The sequence below is a fragment of the Podarcis pityusensis genome (assembly GCF_964106645.2).
Source record: "Podarcis pityusensis genome assembly, chromosome: 5".
NCBI classification, from domain to species: Eukaryota; Metazoa; Chordata; class Lepidosauria; order Squamata; family Lacertidae; genus Podarcis; species Podarcis pityusensis.
In genome coordinates, this window is record NC_138032.1 from 67,433,554 (window position 1) to 67,453,613 (window position 20,060).

Sequence of the window (20,060 nt, forward strand, 5' to 3'; positions counted from 1 at the left end):
ACATGAAATGCTTCCAGCACAACCTTATAAGTAGAAAATGACCCATATCCCACAATATATGTTTATTTTCATATCAATCCTGAAATAGGGGAGGTGCAAATATTCTGTAACCATGTAACAAGGTGACCAAAATCCCAGGAAAATTCATAATATGAAACAGGTAATGTGGTTGCTAAGGCAGTTTCACTACACTTTCCTAGAACCACTGCTCTACAGTTGGACCAACAGAAAAAGTAAGAAGGTGCTGACAAGAAATTTTGGCAGAATATCAGATGAAAACATCTAGACACTTATTAAAACTCACATCCAAGATAGGGTGTATTATAGTTAGTTCAGTAAAACACAGTTGTGTGCATGCTAATCATGATCTATAGAATAATATATGGATTGTAGGCTCTATGTTTTATTTTTATTGAGCTAATTTTCTTTCAGTTAAATAACATCATAAATAATGTTCACATGCTAATGTTTGCTATTTTTATCTGAAAACTGGAAATGATCTTAGAATGTTTCAAAAAGAAGAGGATACACATGCCCACAGAGCTGATTGGTCTTTCTGGAGGGGGGAATGTTTTCTCTGACTCATAGAGCTGAACCTTGCAGGTCAGGTAGGATGACCTACTGCTCAATGCAGTCTGCAACTACAGCATCCCTGACTGATGGCCATCCAGACTCAGCTTACCTATCTCTAGTAATGGGCAGCCCACTACTTTATGTACCAGCCTGTCAAACAGTTTTTATCAGTAGGACATTTCTCCTAATGTTTAGTCTGAATCAGCTTCCACAAACTTTCCATCAAGCAGAATCATTGGTTCTGAGTGCAATGCAAAACATTGTTTTGATGCAAAACATATGATGACTCCCCACATTTTGGTTTATACCATTTGGGATTTTCTCATGTTGGTGCCACCTTGCTATATAACACCATTTTTGATGTAAGTAGGCAAATCCGATAACAAATAAATGTCCAGCCAAGGGAAAAAAATAGCAGTCTTGAATAGCATGAAGAGTCGCATGCAGAATTGTCCGTAACTGTATAGGTTCATTCCAACTTAGCATCACAATTGCTACTGAAAATCAAAACTTTCAAACCATATGTTCACCATATGCCAAAACATGCCATCTTAATTCATCCTTCTGTCTACACTGGTGACCCAACCAAAAAACTATGGGGTGTACAAAGCTGAGGGTTTGGTAATTGCTCTGTAATGATTCTACAGTCTGCAGCTGTAATTCTAGGAGGTCTGAGATTATCATATATTCACATAATTTGTGGGCTCTATCTTTTACCCAGCACTTTAGCCAAAGCAGACATAGGGTGGTCCTTTGAAGATGTGGGAGAACTTGCTTTATGAATTATATATTTATGAAATCAAGTATAGGCTGTTTTTTCCCCAGAATTATGCAGCACACAGAAAAAACTTACCATCATCATTCTGGGCCAAAGAATCCATGAAGACAGCAGAAACTGCAATCCCTATCGCTAACCATTTTGAGAAGCAAAGCCGCTGTAACATTTTATGTCACACTTCAATCAAGGCAGATCTAGAAGGAAGTAAAAGAAGAAGAAACATCGATTTTAAAACCTGTTTGTGTAAATTCAGCTGAAAAAAACTGCTTGTTTGAAAGATTCACATGAACACCATCATATATCTTCTATGTTTCGGGATACTGCTTTGGCTCAAAAGTAGACAAAATAAAATAGGCTAGGAGGAGTAAAAAAAGAGGGATAGTTTTAGATCTGAGTAGTTTGTTTTTGCAATGCATGTGAAAAAGGAAATGAATGATGTTATGCTGCCATCTCAGCATACTACTTTGTGGAACTCATAGTTGTTTATTTTTGCTACAGTAACATTAGAAATAATTGTGACATTTGTCATATCTCTATTGTACTTTGTAGAAAGTAAATGTTGTATGATTTTTGTTGTGCCATTTAGTCTCTGGAAGTGAGTTTTATTTGTTATGTTCAGGAGTTTGGGTATAATCCAATATCCTGCTATTACAATCATTCCACTCCTCAAATCCCAGGTGAAGTTCCCAATCCCACAGGCCATGGGGAGGGCATAGGGGAAGGAGGTAAGCCCCATAGTGGGGCTCACTGTACTGACTCCTGCTCATGCGACTATAACTCAACTTTTATTTATGTTTTACTTTATGTTCTTTATATGCTTCCATTTAAAAAAAGGATTAACTTTTAAATTCCTGCAGAATAATTCTGTTTTTGAGATAAATTAGGAACACACTGTTCCATACAAAATCTTTTTTTCTCTTTCTTCATTCCCAGTTGTTATTCCAAATGGCTCAGTGAAAACACATGAACATGTGGACTGCCAGAAAGGAGATTGTGGGTGCTTCACTTCTCCCTGGTGATTTGATCCTGCTCTGTATTGGGTTAAGCCATGGTTTGGCATAGCATGTTATCCAAACCCAGGCTTGTGGTTTAGCTCTCTCCTAAACATGAGCTGGGGGTAAAAGCCTCAGCGCCTAGGGCTTGCCGATCGAAAGGTTGGCGGTTCAAATCCCCGCGGCGGGGTGCGCTCCCATTGCTCAGTCCCAGCACCTGCCAACCTAGCAGTTCGAAAGCACCCCCGGGTGCAAGTAGATAAATAGGGACGGCTTACTGGCGGGAAGGTAAACGGTGTTCCGCGTGCTGTGCTGGCTTGCCAGATGCGGCTTTGTCACGCTGGCCATGTGAGCCGGAAGTGTCTCCGGACAGCGCTGGCCCCCGGCCTCTTAAGTGAGATGGGCACACAACCCTAGAGTCGGACACGACTGGCCCGTACGGGAAGGGGTACCTTTACCTTTAACGATGAGCTGTAACCAAGGATTGTCTTATGACTTATGTCTCATAGTTTGTCCAGGGGAGCTAAACTGCAAACTCAGACAAACATGACCTATGACTGTACCATCTCAGCCAGGGATGCCACACTTTTCAATCCCTGTCCTGTGAAAAATCCAACACTCTAATCATCTGGATTTTCAGGAAACCAACACGCATGCCCTCCTATCTCTCCCACCTTCCCCTTAATATTAAAGAGACATTTTATAACTAGCTGTTACTTCTGCTTAAGAATTCTGTGCCCTGGATTGATTGACTGACTGGTCTTGAGCCAGTCATTTATTGATTTGCGTCTGTGTTACCGTACTTAGCTGTAAAAATGAATGGCTGCTAAACATATAAATGCAACATAGTATGTATAAATGTGTGTTCATTTATACCTTTAGATATGTGACTGCTTTTTGTTGGCTCACACAGCATATGCAGTTGGGATCCCAAACTCTGTCTGTAGTGCTATAATACATATATGGGTGTGTATGGTGCCACACAACTTTTTGTTGGTTTTGCTGCAAGAGACTAGTGCATCTACCCCTCTGGAAATTGAGATAATGTATATTAAGCATGTTATAAATGCTAAGTATTGAGTATTTTTCTTATAATGGCAGCACATATGAAATAACTAATTGTAGGCAGAGGATGAATGAACTAATCAAAAATACCCACCACATTTAATAGCGCCTTTAAATTAGGAACCAGAAGAAAATGCCAAAGGATGCTGACAAGAGTCTCTTTTTTAAGCATGCAGGAATAAAACAGTAGCAAGGACCAAAATGAATAACATGATAAAGGCCCATATTAAAGTAAGTTTGATGCATTATTTATAGAAGTACAGTGTGAAACAATACAGGGTTAACTCTGTAAACTGCCAAATCTAGTGTATTTACTCACTGTCACTGTTGCATGATTATATTTTGCATTATGGTCACATAAGCAACATTCTCTCCCCCCCCCCCCCCGCGCACGCACACACACACACACACACACACACCGCTTTCTGAGTCAGATTCCCCCTTTCCTACCCTCAGCTCAACATCAAAACAATCTGTTCTGCCTTCATTCTCAAATCATTAAAGTCACTGCTATCATTTTACTTCCAGAAGTCAACTTTTCTTATCTGTGCATTTGCAGTGTCGTCTCTGGCAGTTATTTACATCACAAACAATGGTATCATGTCAAGACATTAAAGCTCCTCTCTGCATCTTTCATCACCTCTTTATATTCATTGCAGTCAAGAGAAAATAGGCTTGCCTTTAACGGGAGTAGGTGGCATTTTCACAAAAAGTAGGAACAGGCAAGCACATCTATCAGAACTTGAGGCACTGAGGAATTGCTCTTGATTTCTCAACTTATGATTTGTATGGTATTCGGGGAGAGAAAGCAGTCGTTTCAATTGACTATATGTTTTGAGCAAATTCAGCAAATAGATATATGACATCAGTTAGAACAGAAGCCAACAAATATGATATATTTGAAGTAAAAGCTAGACTTCTTTTCAAAGATAGTTGCAGAATAATGAATAAAGGGCTGACAAAACTGGTTGTCGGAACCGATACCCTGATAAGTCACTTTATTGTATGGAAAACCACAGTCCACCCTCTTTCACGAATACAAAATGTATCAACTATTCCTGTTCTTTTAACACACATATAACCAACCACCTTTCAAAAAAATAATAATCAAGGGGCTTTTGAATGCCATAGCACTTACTACAATGAATGGATAGGTCTTTGCCATGGGTGTTTACTTGGCATTGGTTTTTATCTGCTCCTATTTTTTGTATTGTTTTAAGCTGCTATTTAGTTGCATTTATTACTTTCTGTACATTGTCCTGAGAAGTGTGAGCAAGGAAATGAATAAAAAATAATAATAAATACATTCCAAGAACTCCTAAAGTGGCACATCAGATGCTTGGGGATGGTGTGTGTGTGTGTGTGTGTGTGTGTGTGTGTGAGTGAGAGAGAGAGAGAGAGAGAGAGAGAAGGACACACAGAGTGGGGAGAGACAGAGGCTAATGCAAGGAGGTTGAAAAGTGGGCAAGACAGTAACACAACATTGTTTCAAGGAGAAAACATTTCAATGCATAAAATAGAAAGCTTTGAAGAAAAAGAAAAACACCTCAGAAAAAGTATACAGATAAAACAAAATCGGTGATGAAAGGTTGAAGGAATTGGGTATACTGAGCCTGGGGAAGAGAAGACAGAGTGTTTAACGTGATAGCGCTCTACAAATACCCGAAGGACTTTGACATAGAAAAGAGAAAATATTTGCTGCTGTCCCAAAGGGACAGGGGAATAAATGCAATGGGTGAAATTGACAGGAGAGTAGACTTTGGTTAAACATTTGGGGAAACCTCTTGACAGTAAAAGCAGCTTGTGTAATCAATTATCTAAACTGGTGGGTTCTCCCTCATTGAAACTCTTGGAGCAGAGTCAAGTCAGCCATCAGTTAGAGATGCTTAGCCCTAGTTTTCATACAATGAATAGGGGATGGACTGGGTGGCTTACAAGTCCTCCTTCAATTCTATGGGAGGTATTTAATGCATTTATTCTTTAGTGCAAGGATTTATGTTTGCACTATGAAACTTTTCTCTCGTCTCCACTTTTTCCCAAGACTGGGTGATCCTCACATTTCCCAAACCTGCACCAGAGAATTGGAGGGAACTCCTAGAATGGATTTAGGTTGCTCAGCTCTCAATGAAAGTAATGTGCTGCATCAAATGGAGAAAATCTGATGGGAGGTGGGGAATTGTAGGTGAAGTGTTAAACACGTGCACACACACACAGATTCTCTCAAACGAATCTTCCCAGCATTACCACCACTTTGCAGCGGAGTAGCAGCTGGGGTTCCCGGATCCATGCCTGCTGCCAAATATGCAAACCAGTCCTACGCATTTGCACCCCCAAAACACCCATCTCCACCCTCCTTACATATCCACTCACAATGTAGTTTCTCTCTATCTGTAAGTGTCCTCTTGCTGCCTTCTCAATTCCACTGTCAATTCACCCTTCCATCCTTCAGCCCAGGTGAAGATGCTGGGGAATCTATGTTTTGGACACCACGGACTGCATTATTGCCACCTTCCTCTCCTTGAGTCCAAGTGTGTTTCCCCTTGGCATGCACGCTTCATTTATTTCTCTTCCTATTCTTGGTTTCTTGACCTTGAGACACAGTTTGGCCATCCTGTCATGTTCTCAGATAAACTACAGCATTAAAGGCCAACTGTGCTTGGGGCTGGGGAGAGAAACAGCTACATCTAACAATAAGGCATTTTAATTTATTTATTTCAGCAGAAGGGAGATTAATTGGCTATGTTGCGAACAGGTTCAGCAGATGAGACAGTATGCAATATCCCATATTCCCTCTGATGCCTCTAGAAATGGGTCAACAATTTCACAAGCTTAGGAATAAAATAATTCCCCAAAGGATCACAGTAGTTTGTTGAAGTGATTTTCAGAATGTGTGCCTGTGTATTTGTTGCTGTCAGCATTACAAAGAGGATACCTGATCTGAACTAAGGCCATTCTTCTGGACAGAGAAATCCTAATTCCATAGGAATAGTTGGGAATGGTGTTTTGTTTTGTGAGCCACCCAGAGAACTCTTATTATCAATGTAAGTAAATGAATGAATAAATGAATTCTGCTAGGAAAAGTTGGCTATTTAGGAGTAGATTCAAAGGGCATGGTTTAGTCCTCCTCAAGACCGAACCACTTTAGAATAGAACAATATCTCATCAAGAAGGAAGGGCTTCCTTCAGCCTTTTTCACATGTACCGAGGTTGAAACCTGCCTGCCTGTACTTGTTAAATTGCTTTGAGGTGTTTTCTTTGATATAAAACAACTGAAAAATATCATATATAGTAATGACTATACCATATACTTTCTCTGAAGGTATGACTCAAGGCTTATGCCATTTAAAATGCACTAGCAATTCATTTTACATACATATGCATACGCTAATTTTAGAGATTAACAATGCAATCCTATGCATGTTTATTCAGAAGTAAGTCCCATTAAAGTTAACGGGGTGTACTCCAAAGTAGTGGATATAGGATGCCAGCCTTAGTCTGAATTGTTTATTTTGAACAAGGGACTGTATTTAAGTAAAGTTTAAACAGTCAATTGTGCTTTGTTGAGCTGATAAAATTAATTTGGAATGGTTGATTTCATCCCCCACAAGGCTTGTGAAAGATGTGATTCTTAGAACAATTAATTCATGGCATTTTAATTGAAAGTAGCAATGAATCATAAATATGCTCAAGTATGTTTGGATCTGTGTTCTATGATGCATTCTGAATACTTTTGAGTCCATGAATAAAACGTCCTCAAACTCAGCTCACATTCTAAAACTGATCACCTGTTGTACATATTGCCAAATGTGTTAAAAGCTGAAAACAATTATTCAAGGGCTGGTAAAAACATGTCGCCCACGGGAAGAAGACATAGCAGGGCAATGAAGACAATGTGAGATGTTGCTAATTAAAAAGAGGGCTTTCTGTTAGTTTTAATAATGTTTTCAAATAGAAACCTCCCCATTTCACTTCCCAACTGTTATATACTTATTCTCTTTAATCCATTGTGAGAACACTTTTTTTTTGGCATAATACAATAAACGTAGTGATTTGTTTTTCTTTCCTGTTTTTTTTTTAAATTTCATTTTTAAGGAATACAAATAATTTGAAATGGTTTCAGAATTCTACATCAATATATGTATATGTGCTGCTGATTACATACAAATTTCTACATGATGTTTAAGAAGCATCACTTTCAAATGAGTAGGCAGCATTTGTTTAAGGCTATCCCTCTAAATACTCTGAACACAGGCGGCTTTAGGGGAGAATGGCTGGTTTACATACATTTGGTGCCGAATCGAGAGTGTGTTGCAGGGGCCTTGCAACAATGATGAACAATGGGGGGGGGGGGACCAAATTTAAGCACCACACAGGGCACCACTGAAATTTTAAGAGCCAAAATCAGTCACTGGAAACACACATCTTTGGTACTAAGTCAGCATGCTGAGTTGAGACCAGAACACTGAAAGTCTAATTTGTCTGGTTCTTGCACAATCATTCATACATACATACATATATGTCTCTCTCCCCCCGCCCCTCTGTGTGTGTGTGTGTATGAGAGGATCCATAGATATAACCACAGTTCCCCAGATGCAATTTTCATGATTGCAGCTGTAATTATTACAAGTTCTCACTAAGGTGAAAACTTATGCCTGGGCTTTCTCACTTCAGACTACACCTAAAGACAAGCTGCACAGACTAAATTGCATTATCACATCCTACTCCATGCAAATACAGCAGCTCCCTGCATATAGAAAACTACCGTAGGTGTCAGGGGAATGTTCTAGCCTAGTAGTCTTGGTGACATACTAGTTTCCTATTTGAAAAGTTCTTCCATTTTTAAATTTTTGTTCTAACCTGTGGAAGCATTCAGTCATGTGTTAATTTCTACCTGTTTTTTGAAATGTCACAGCTTATGTTTTGCCACCTTAGTGAGAACTAGATGAATGATTATCCATGCAAGTAAATTATTGGTTTGACTTGTAGCCAAGATTTATTGATCCTGGAGCTGGATCTTTGTAATCCAGTCCTCCACCCATTTTGCACACAGAAAGGAATGGGAAATAATTTCAGAACCAATTTAAGGATGACAGCTCACAGTAAGAGCGGTTTGGCAATGCAAAGGACTACCTTGGAAGGTGATGAACTCTCCTTCACTGGAGGTTTTTAAACAGATATTGGGTTGCCATCTGTCAGGGATTATTTAGCTGAGATTCCTGCACTGCAGAGGGATGGACTAGATAACCCTTGGTACCTTCCAATCCTATAACGATATGATAACAAAGCTCAGCTGTATCAGAAGATATGCCATTTTAGGCTAACAGAAGGATCAGATTGCATCCTGGTGCTGTTCTTTCCCTTCCATTAGCACTCTCAAAACTAACACACCCAATTGCAAACAGTAAACTTTCTCAGAAATTATCTATGTGAACAACTGATGAGATTTAAACTTCCAAATCTCCTTGATTGTGGGCAAGTGAACATTTAAACCCTGTGTATTCCTATATATGGGACGCGGGTGGCGCTGTGGGTTAAACCACAGAGCCTAGGGCTTGCCAATCAGAAGGTCGGCGGTTCGAATCCCCACGACGGGGTGAGCTCCCGTTGCTCAGTCCCTGCTCCTGCCAACCTAGCAGTTCGAAAGCACGTCAAAGTGCAAGTAGATAAATAGGTACCACTCCGGCAGGAAAGTAAACGGCGTTTCCGTGCACTGCTCTGGTTCTCTAGAAGTGGCTTAGTCATGCTGGCCGCATGACCCGGAAGCTGTACACCAGCTCCCTTGGCCAATAAAGCGAGATGAGCGCCGCAACCCCAGAGTCGGCCACGACTGGACCTAATGGTCAGGAGTCCCTTTACCTTTACCTTTATATATATGATATTCAACTTTTCCTCACACACATTAACAAATAAATCAGATACATGCAATTTCCATGTGCAAACTAATTCTCCCACTCAAAAAGTGTTTCCCAAATACATACTTGCTTGTACAGGAAATCTTACTTTTAGCAAGTGATTGGCACACAATCCTATGCACATTTACTTAGAAGCACGTCCCCTAGTAAGTGTATTTGGCATTGCAGACTGAATAGTTATCTGCCTTCCTTTCCACTCTGAAAGTGAACCCAAACTGTAAGACGCATTTTCTTCTATATTGTCCTGATTGGAAAGGAATGGGATTTCACTGTAACTCTTAAATCAAGCAAGACACACACTGGAATTGGTAAGGAAATATTGTAGCTTCTTCAAGTAATTGAGGGCACCTTTCTAGGATGGTTCACTTTATGGTTTGAGAACGACGCTCTGCAGTAACAATTCAGGGCTTGATCCTGAGTGTATCAAGCTAAGCCCATTTGCAACAGTGCTGTTAAACACTGCCTTTTGATTACAATGGCTGTGTTCAGTTGTAAAAGTAAACCATGGTTTAGTGCTACATGGATGTAAAGTGTAATAAGCATTTCCTGAAGATGGCCCACAAGGCAATGGATTTACTCCCAAAGGCTTTCTCATGAATGAGTATAGCCACAAGGCAGCAGAGGCTTAGGATCAGAGTTTTCTTTCTCCTGGGCTACCTTCCCAGGCTGACAAGAATCATCTGCCCTACAGGATACAAATGCCTCCATATTAGCTCTATTAATACTCCCACTTGGTAATCTTTAGTACCATACAAATGAGGCATACTAAAAGGGAGATAACTTGAATAGATTTTATGAAAGTAGTTTCAGTGTCCACCCCACCCCCCGCATTTATTTGGCTATATTCACCCTCTATCATTCTGTAAAACCATCGTAACTGCACAATCCTATAGATGTCTAGTCAAACTTGTGGGTGCAATCCCCTATCAACTTACCTAGGAGTAAGGCCCACTGGACTTACGTACTTCTGAGGAGACGTGTATAGGATTACCGTTAAGTTTTCTTGCGTTTAATGGGGTTTACTCACAAGAAAGTTGGAGAAAGACTTGCAGCCTTAAAATTCATTTGCGTAAGTTATAAGTGGATAGAAGTGGGGGCCTACAATATCTGACTTCATTTCCTCAAGATAATGTACTGGATGATAAATCAAAATCCACTATATTAATTGCCAAGTTCAACATAATCATTGCAATTTTCCATTATGCAGGCAAAATGAACAGAAGGCTGCCATTTTGCTAGGCCTTTCAATTCAAGGTGATAGCAGCAGTAGTGTCAATAAGATGTAAAATTTAATTCAGTTTCTCCTTAATGAACCTTAAGAGCTTAATAGCGCACATTTTAATTGAAAGTTACAGCAGTGCTAAATGTGAGAATCGGGGTGGCTCTTTGGGTTACATCCATGCAATTGGCAGAGTAACGTAGCTAGAAAAAAGCTTGAGAGAATCAGAGTTCTATTATCAAAGGATAATGGGAAATTACAGAGAAGCAAGGCCTGAGACACAAGCATTGGGAAAGAGCTGCCTTGCAGGCACAAGTCATCTGAAGGCAGTGATGTATATCTTCCTCTAGGGCAGTAGTTCAGGCTTCACACTGTGTAGTTTCTCTTATCCACAGGGGGCACAATGTCACCCTATCTTGAGGACACATGCTGTACTAAACTGATGAAGTTTCCACCTGTCCTTAGTCTTCAGGGTGGTTTTGTTGCTATTATAAAAAAAGATTGTACTCATACAGTTCTCTTTCTAAAAGGAGCAACACCCTGTAAGTCTCTCTTTGTCTACTACCATCCATCTCTCAAAGGCAGGGATGCCTTGAGGGCCTGAGCAGCATCAGTCTCAATTCTGCCCTAGCCTCCAGACCAAAACCTAGTCGCTGACAACATCTTAGTAGCAATGCTTCCCCAAAATTGCTAAACAGACTTTAGGAAAAGCTTTCAGAGAGGAGCTGCAGCATAATCTGGTCTATGGAAACCTACCCAAATGCTTACTCTCCTTCTCCTGTCCACTGTATGCAAGTAAATTGGGGAGAAAGGTAGTGGGTGACACCCTGAATCAGGGACCAGCAAACTTTTTCAGCAGGGGGCCGGTCCACTATCCCTCAGACCTTGGGGAGCGGACATAGACTATATTTTGAAGAAAAAAAATTAAAGAATTCCTATGCCCCACAAATAACCCAGAGATGCATTTTAAATAAAAGGAAGCATTCTACTAATGTAAAAACATGCTGATTACCAAACTGTCCGCAGGTGGGATTTAGAAGGCGATTAGGCCGGATCCGGCCCCCAGGCCTTAGTTTGCCTACCCATGCCCTGGATAATAAAGAACTCATAAGCATAACTGTATTACCAATTCAGAAACACCACACAGACCTGCATTCCAAATAAGATACAAATATTTTTCGAGGCGGGATTTCCTCTTCAGTGACATTATTTATTTGGTTAAGTTGGGTGTTTTACTCACAAGACAGATAAATGATTGCAGTGACAAGCAACCACCTTTCCTTGGAAGCAGCTCACATAAACTATCACATAGGGGGTTCTTCCCAAAGAGAGAAAATTGGAAATGTCACCCTAGAGACAGAATAGAATATAATTTCAGTGACAACTGTAGAAAGGGAGGGGTTTTTCTTAGAGGCAAGTAAACCAATATAGTTATTTTGTCCAAGGGTTGTAAAAGGTAATTACAGAAAATACTATGTCCTATAGGCTCTAATGAATCATTGTCTGCAAATGTAAAACCCTATAAAAAACTTACATGTTTGATCTTTTTCACTGACTTTTGCAAGGGAGCATCCTGCAATCAATGATAGCTGAAATTGCAAGATGTATTGAAATAATCTTGTGGCCTGCTAGATAATTTATAGTTTGGGGCAAGCCACTATGCTTCAGCATACCCTGCTTCACGGGGTTGTTGTGAAAATAAAATCAGGAATTCCTGCAGAAGACCCTGAGCTGTTTGTAGAAGAGGAAAATAGAATGGAATAAACAAAGCCAACATAGAAGAAATCTGGTGTCGATCTTGTAGTTTTTGCTGAGACCACCTTGCAAGCGGCTGCTCAGAACTTTATGGGCCATCATGACAACCAAAGTTTTGACTTTTAAAGCCTATTTGCAGCTTTGAACCTAGCAGTTCGAAAGCACCCCCGGGTGCAAGTAGATAAATAGGGACCGCTTACCAGCGGGAAGGTAAACGGCGTTCCGTGTGCTGCGCTGGCTCGCCAGATGCAGCTTGTCACGCTGGCCACGTGACCCGGAAGTGTCTGCGGACAGCGCTGGCTCCCGGCCTCTAGAGTGAGATGAGCACACAACCCTAGAGTCTGTCAAGACTGGCCCGTACGGGCAGGGGTACCTTTACCTTTACCTGTCTCTAAATGTGTCTTTCTATATGTGTCTCTTAAAATCTTCACCAGAAGTTACTAACAGAGACCATTTTAAACAACACCATAAAAACTGTTGTATGCCACCCCAATCTCTGAGCAGTGTGAGATTCCAGGGTTCTAGGTGCTTTCTCAGTGTTCATGTTTCCTTTTGAAAATGAGGCACAGCAGAGTCTGTATGATATATGGTTTGTTTACACTTATATACAACCTGAACCTATGATGGAGGGGTTCACAGCATTAACACCCCAAAAAGGGTATTCCTCCCCCATAGCTGCAGCATTGGATTAAAACAGAAATCAAACATGGCACTCTCTCTGCTTTTCCACACTGAAGCTTCTGGCTTACATCTCTCTACAGTGGTACCTCGGGTTACAGATGTAGCACCCTGCTTGTGGTTAACGCTTAGCTGGAATGAAATATTCAACGCAGCAATAGAGAAATTAAAATAATAATTTATTTGTCAGACAAATAAATGAGAGGCACAGTGGTATATGGTTACCAAGCTCTGGCCTGGTCTCCTGCCATTATGGCCAGCACTTATATTCCCTCAGCCCAGCTCCCTTGCTCCTCCTTTGGCTGCCTCTGTCCAATCAGCCTGGTTGAATTTCCTATTGGCTGATTGCTACAACCAATCCTAAAAGATACACCCATTTCCTATTGCCTTTTATGGGATACAAAAAGCTATATATTCTTCTATCTATAAATGACAAATAAGTAGTCATATATCTTACATTTGTCTCAACAAGGAACCTTAATTACCAGCTCACCTCTTGCCCTCCTTGCCCTATTGCCCTCCAAAACAGATGGTTAATAGTTTTAAATTTTTTTTATCTTAAACAGATGTCAGAGATCTTGGGTTCACATTCTCATACATCATCAATGAAAGATCTCCTTTTTGAAGGTCTTTAAACAAAGGCCTGACAACCATATATCAGGAGTGCTCGATGGCGTCTCCTGTCTGGCAGGGGGCTGGGCTCATTTGCCCCTCTGGTCTCCTACAGCAATATGACTCTATGAAATAAGAATTTAACATTTCTTTCTTTCTAGATCCTTTGCATAATTACATTTAAGCCAGTATATTTCATACATTATCATAGATAGCTTTTTAGAAGAATAAATCTTCTCAAAGAAACAGGAAGGAATCAGTTTACAGCCTCAAAATAAAATAAGAAAGAAACCTCTTCTTCTGTTTACACTCCCCTTTCTCCAGCCAGATGTTTTCTTTTCCATCTGCTCTTGGCCTTTAACCTTAGAAAGATATGGCTCAAGTTTAATGATTTTACTATTTACCAACTCTTAATTATGTAGGGTGGTGTAACCTTGCTCTCAGCTTGTAATTCTCTTTTTACGACTTTGAGAATTGTTTTCTGCTATAAATCAGGGGGCCCCCTTGTCCAGGAGGATAAACATCTTGACAAAGTACTTAGGCAGCTGGTCTTCTGCCTGGCATAAAACATTTGAAAATCTTTAAGCTCATTTTAAAATACAGACCCTAATCAAACTATAAGCCTTGATAAAAATGCAGGCTATGATTAGATGCCTCACAGACACTTCAGGTTACAGACGCTTCAGGTTGCAGTCTCCACTAACCCAAAAATAGTACCTTGGGTTAGGAACTTTGCTTCAGGATGAGAACAGAAATTGTGCCTTGGCGGCGTGGCGGCAGCGGGAGTCCCCATTAGCTAAAGTGGTACTTCAGGTTAAGAAAAGTTTCAGGTTAAGAACGGACCTCCGGAACGAATTAAGTTCTTAACCCGAGGTACCACTGTATTCTAGGCTTTTTTTCTGTCTAACAAACAGTTGAGATGTTGGGGGGGGGTACTCAAGTGTTCTCCAGCCCAGAGCCACAGCCCTTCTCACCTTCAGGCCATGCTTAGTGGGCCATTACCAAGCTGGCCTGGCTATTCCAGCAATTGAATCTGTACTTAATCCAGGAATTGGGGGGGGGGGGGCGGGTTAGGCATTAGGAGGGTCTTGGCCTACAGCTTACTTCCCCAAACTCAAAACAATACATTTCTCCATACAAATGCAATTGTTGCCAGGTGTTCTGACTACTAAACCAGCTTCAGTTGGAGCTAGCAGCAACTGCTCAATTTAAAAGGAAAGATACACTAGACCTTGTTGCTATTTGTAAATAATCTCAAAAAAACCTGTTCATACTATGTTCATTTAAGAAGTCAGTATTTTTATTCTCTTGATATTGATACATGTGTAGAAAGGGAAGGTGGTGAGTTCAATAAAAGTGAAGCAGATATTGCCTTGTTTTAAGCTCTATTTTTGCTGATCCCACCACCGAAGCCTATAGAGCAGCCTGTTGCTGTTACTAATTCAAAAAACATGCTTTCCTCCATGGGGAGGGGAGACGCAGAATCCTAGATGACAGGAATCAAGTTTACTTCTAAGCTAATGAGATCAGTGTTGATAAGATGCATGTTTTGGAAGGATTTTATTGCATGCAGTTCTTATCAAGAAACAGCAAAACAGCAAAAGTCTTTATATATATATAAAAACCTAATCTCCCAATTTGTTACTGTGCAATCCAGTCTATGCTGCAGGGGAAACAAGGCAGCGGTATGCCCACAGCAAGTACCCTATATGTTTATGATGAATAGGAAGGGGATATTTAAGGTGCATAAAGCAGATTAGGAATTTCATTAATTTCCTGTTGCCATTGTGCTAACACCACTCCAGGTTTAATTTATTTTAGGGGAACAAACACCATTAAAAAACCAGCATATGATATCTTTTGCCAGCAGGTATGATAGGACATAAGCGAATTATTTATTTTTGTTTTTTGTGGGGTTTTTTGCTGATAAAGATCCAGACAAACTTGTCAAGAACACCCACGTTGTGATTTGCTAAGGTAGGGCACACTTTGGAATTCTGTTGCTTCTCTACATTTATTTATTTAAATTGCAAACCTAAATGAAAACCCACATTACGGAGCACATTTTAAAAGTTATGTGAGGTCTTAAGAATTAAAAAATATCATATTAAAAAAAAACAGAGATTAAAAAAACCCAGAGTCACAATAAATCCCATATGCATTTAGAATTGATATGTTTAATATGTTGGAGAAGCTTTTACCAGTCACAGGAACTTGGAGAACATAAAGTATGAACTAGAATTATTTATGTCTTATATTAGTTTCAAAATGATGCTTAAGGCTGCAATCCTATGCATAAATTCCTGGGAATAAGCCCCACTGAACGTATTTCTGAGTAAACATGCATAAGATTGTTTGCCTGCATTTCCTCCAGGTGTAATACATATGCAAGAACACATATTTCTTCTGCTGCTGCTTCTTAGCTTAAATTAACTACAAATAGCACGAGGATGCTTTAAGTCATTCTGAACATTGCATGTAACACAACCATTTCCTTGAGCTTTTACACTCTGAAATACGATTTGGAGAATATGGAAGCTACTAACATCTGTAAGTTGCCAGGTCATGTATAAAGATGGAAATAAGAATGGACAGTTCCTGTGAGTGAAAAGAAAAGTGTTCTATGTTATCATGCAAATGTGTCTCTATATGTGTTTTCTTGTTAAACAGACTTGGATACATTTCCACCGTCTATCAGAAAAACAACATATTCACAGCTGCCTCAGCCACCAATGCGCCACATAATGCTTGTCAATAAATGGATTCACTAGGAACCATTAGGATGACCATTTATATTACCTTACCAGCATATGATGAAAAGGTTATCTCAAGAAGAATCATCACCACCTCATGCTCAACGCTTTAGTCAAACAAAATATCATCTGACAATAGCAGTCATGATGTGAATACCACAGCTTCTTTTAAGTCACCTGTAAAATATCTTTGTTTCCATCAGGTAGGTAAACAGTTGAACGCGTCACATGTGACCCACAAGTCATGCTCTAACAGAAATTCTCTATCTTTTCCCTAATACTCCTGCATCTCTTTTAAGAGCCGAAATGGTTCAATTCTGCATTAGATAAATAGCCCATTCCTAAACATGTTCAGTCAGGAGGAAAAACCACTGTGTTTGATGGTGCTTACTCCAAAATATGCGTAACACTGTAGCCTAAGGATACAGACATGTGCCTTTTTGAACAGGCTAGTAAGTTTCACTTGCAGAACATCAAGTATCCTTACTTTTGAATGTACAGTGGTAGCTCAGGTTACATACGCTTCAGGTTACAGACTCCACTAACCCAGAAATAGTGCTTCAGGTTAAGAATTTTGCTTCAGGATGAGAACAGAAATCGGGCTCTGGCAGCGCGGCAGCAGGAGGAGGCCCCATTAGCTAAAGTGGTGCTTCAGGTTTAGAACAGTTTCAGGTTAAGTACGGACCTCCGGAACGAATTAAGTACTTAACCTGAGGTACCACTGTACTCACTCACCTAGTCCTTCAAACCCATACAGGCCCCACATGATCCAAATGGAAAACCTGGTGGTCCTGAAGTCATCTACACACAACTATCACAAACTAAGCAACAAAAACCGCTTAAATTATTTCAGATGCGGTGGGTTGTATCCAGTGGTGTTCCTCAGATGAAGAAAGACTCTGTGATCCAGCAGGGGCTTCTGTCAATGGAACAGTGAAGGATTTTTTTTAATTATTTTTAATTTTTTGAAATTCATAAACTTTACTTTAGACCAACACCCACCCTTCCCCCGAAAAAAACACTCTCCTCCAAAGGGCTGGGGGACATTTCAGAATCGTGTGGACATATGTGTGGGGGAAGCTGTGGGGGGAGAAGAATAAGCAAAAAAAATAGCCCTTCTTTCCATTCCACTGACGGCATCCCCACTGGCTCAAAAAGCCTGCTATCAGTAAAAAGGGGGGAGAAAAGCATTTGGATTCAGCAGCAGCAGAGAATTCTCCTACATCGACTTGATTTACAGCATGGGTAGGCAAACTAAGGCCCGGGGGCCACATGTGGCCCAATTACCTTCTAAATCCAGGCGGTCCAGGAATCAGCGTGTTTTTACATGAGTAGAATGTGTCCTTTTATTTAAGATGCATCTCTGGGTTATTTGTGGGGCATAGGAATTCGTTCATTCCCCCCCCCCCATATATAGTCTGGCCCCCCACAAGGTCTGAGGGACAGTGGACCGGCCCCCTGCTGAAAAAGTTTGCTGACCCCTGATTTACAGCCATGCATTATGAAGCTCAGCACAGGAAGCAGCCTTAGGTGCTGGTTGAACAGAGCACATGGGAGACTAAGTGGCTTAATTCAGTAGATTCCTAACTCCTGAAAAGTGTAATTAGTGTAATTAACTCTAACAATTACAGAGGAAACAACAAATCAAGAAGTCAAGAAGAACAGAGGAGATTGTGGTCCGGCTGGTTCGTACAGAATGCCTAGAAAAGAGAAAACCTCCCACATGCCCAGATGACATCCTCGTGCCCACAGGGTTTTTCTTGCAGCACCAGAAGAAGCAGTGCTATTTTTATGCCTTTTGATGATATAAAAATCTCCATGCCACCAGAAGGTGAGGGAGACAGCAGATGAGCATCATCACAGCGAGGAAGAAGAAGAAGAAGAAGAAGAGTTTGGATTTGATATCCCGCCTTTCACTCCCCTTCAGGAGTCTCAAAGCGGCTAACAATCTCCTTTTCCCTTCCTCCCCCACAACAAACACTCTGTGAGGTGAGTGGGGCTGAGAGACTTCAAAGAAGTGTGACTGGCCCAAGGTCACCCAGCAGCTGCATGTGGAGGAGCGGAGACGCGAACCCGGTTCCCCAGATTACGAGACTACCGCTCTTAACCACTACACCACACTGGTGTAATGAGTGTCTCTCTGGTCAACTGTAACACTTTTAGTTACAAGCGCCAATAGCTGGTATAACTAGCCAGAGGCTTCTGACCACATGGGAGCATTTTTAGGGTTCTTGTGAGAACCATTCCTGATATGTGTGAAGAAGAATCATTAATTTGTTCGTAATTATCCATGCAGAAGTAGCAATTCATTAAGTACAGTGGAGCACCCTGTTAATATATCATTAACCAGACCTGAGCTAATGTGTATACTTTGGCTGTATGCAATTTACATTATGTGGCCATTTTTTATGAATGGTTTGGATTCTCCTACACCTAATTCCTGGTATTCCAGCTGAAGGCTATGAATAGGGCAACATGCGGTCCTTGAATTATATCGTTCTTTCACTCATCTAGATTTCTGTGTATGAACATATGACAGAAACACATCCCACCCCACAGGTGTTCTTCGCAACTGCATTTTAAACAGAGCCACATTTGCAAAGAAAGACATATTGCACATAAAGAGAAAACTACAGTGCTGGTGAAACATTGTACCTTGGGCTGAAACACAGTTTAACCAGATCCTTAGTTGCTGCTAATGGTTCCTGCCTTGGAATTTCAATTTCTGGTCAATTGCTTGGGCCACTACATTTTACATCCTCAATACTGGAGGCTGGTTTTTTTAAAGCAAAAATTAAACATCTGTTACATTGGTAATATCCAGCATAACCACTGGAGCCTGGAATTTCACAGGAGGGAAAATCAATAAATGTGGGCAAGAAAATGATGGTGCAATTGATACCTTAATTAGAGGCTTAATGATCTGGTTTAATTTAATAACAAAAAGTATGATTTCACTTTATGAATGTGTAAAAGTGGTAGGGGAGGAATTGCTCTCTGTCCACAGTTGTGTGGCTCTTCAATGATACATTACAATGTTATTAGTGCTTCATTACCCAACTTGCTGCTGGGCATAAAGCTAGAAGTCTGATGGAGCCCAGCATCTTCTATTACATAAAAGCCTAGGCATTAAAACACCACTAGGTTTTGTGTCCTTCACAAAAATGTTATGATTTGCTTCTACGGTTTCATAGAGAACTGATGAAGTGCACGCCTTGCTCATCAATGGTACAATTAATTAGGGTAATTAATAATTATTGATTAACGTTGTCATTATCCAGTCCAGTGTTTTTATTTTTTTAAAAAACTATAAAAACAAAAGGACAATAATGTACTGGAACAATTTTCAGCAACTTGAGGCAAGTCTGAAGTACTTGGCCTTTAATGTAAGTGGAAAAAGCTGTTTGCGGTTCAAGATGGGGAAAAAGGAATTTCCCAAGTGGTAGTTGTAGCAGACACAGAGTGATATACCAGCATTCTAATATACCAGCATTAAGGAAAAACATTTTCTTAAAAAACTTAATTCTGCATACTAACTTTTCCCACACTTATATTTTTCTCCCCTTCCCCATTCCTCTCAATTGTGTGAATCTGAAACCATGTTAAGGAGAGGTTTAAGATAACAGGTGCACCAATACAATATTTACAATCCTGATCCAAACATGTCCTGTTCCTATGTCCAAAAGTCTAGGGCAACTCATGTGACGCAGTAGATCTTGAAAA

At 40.4% G+C, this 20,060-nt stretch overlaps 1 protein-coding gene across 18 annotated transcripts in view; it reads right to left on the reverse strand.

Moving 5' to 3' along the window:
• PCDH15 (protocadherin related 15) overlaps nucleotides 1–20,060 on the reverse strand; it is a 648,544-nt gene that overhangs the window by 301,687 nt on the left and 326,797 nt on the right. For 17 of the 18 annotated variants that reach the window (XM_081004527.1, XM_081004539.1, XM_081004528.1 and 14 more), the window contains one exon: nucleotides 1,427–1,545. In XM_081004527.1, the coding sequence (XP_080860653.1) occupies nucleotides 1,427–1,517 (91 nt within the window). In that variant the 5' untranslated portion in view covers nucleotides 1,518–1,545. Of the gene's footprint in view, nucleotides 1–1,411; nucleotides 1,546–20,060 lie in introns of all 18 variants that reach the window. The other variant, XM_081004543.1, reaches the window with a different exon arrangement.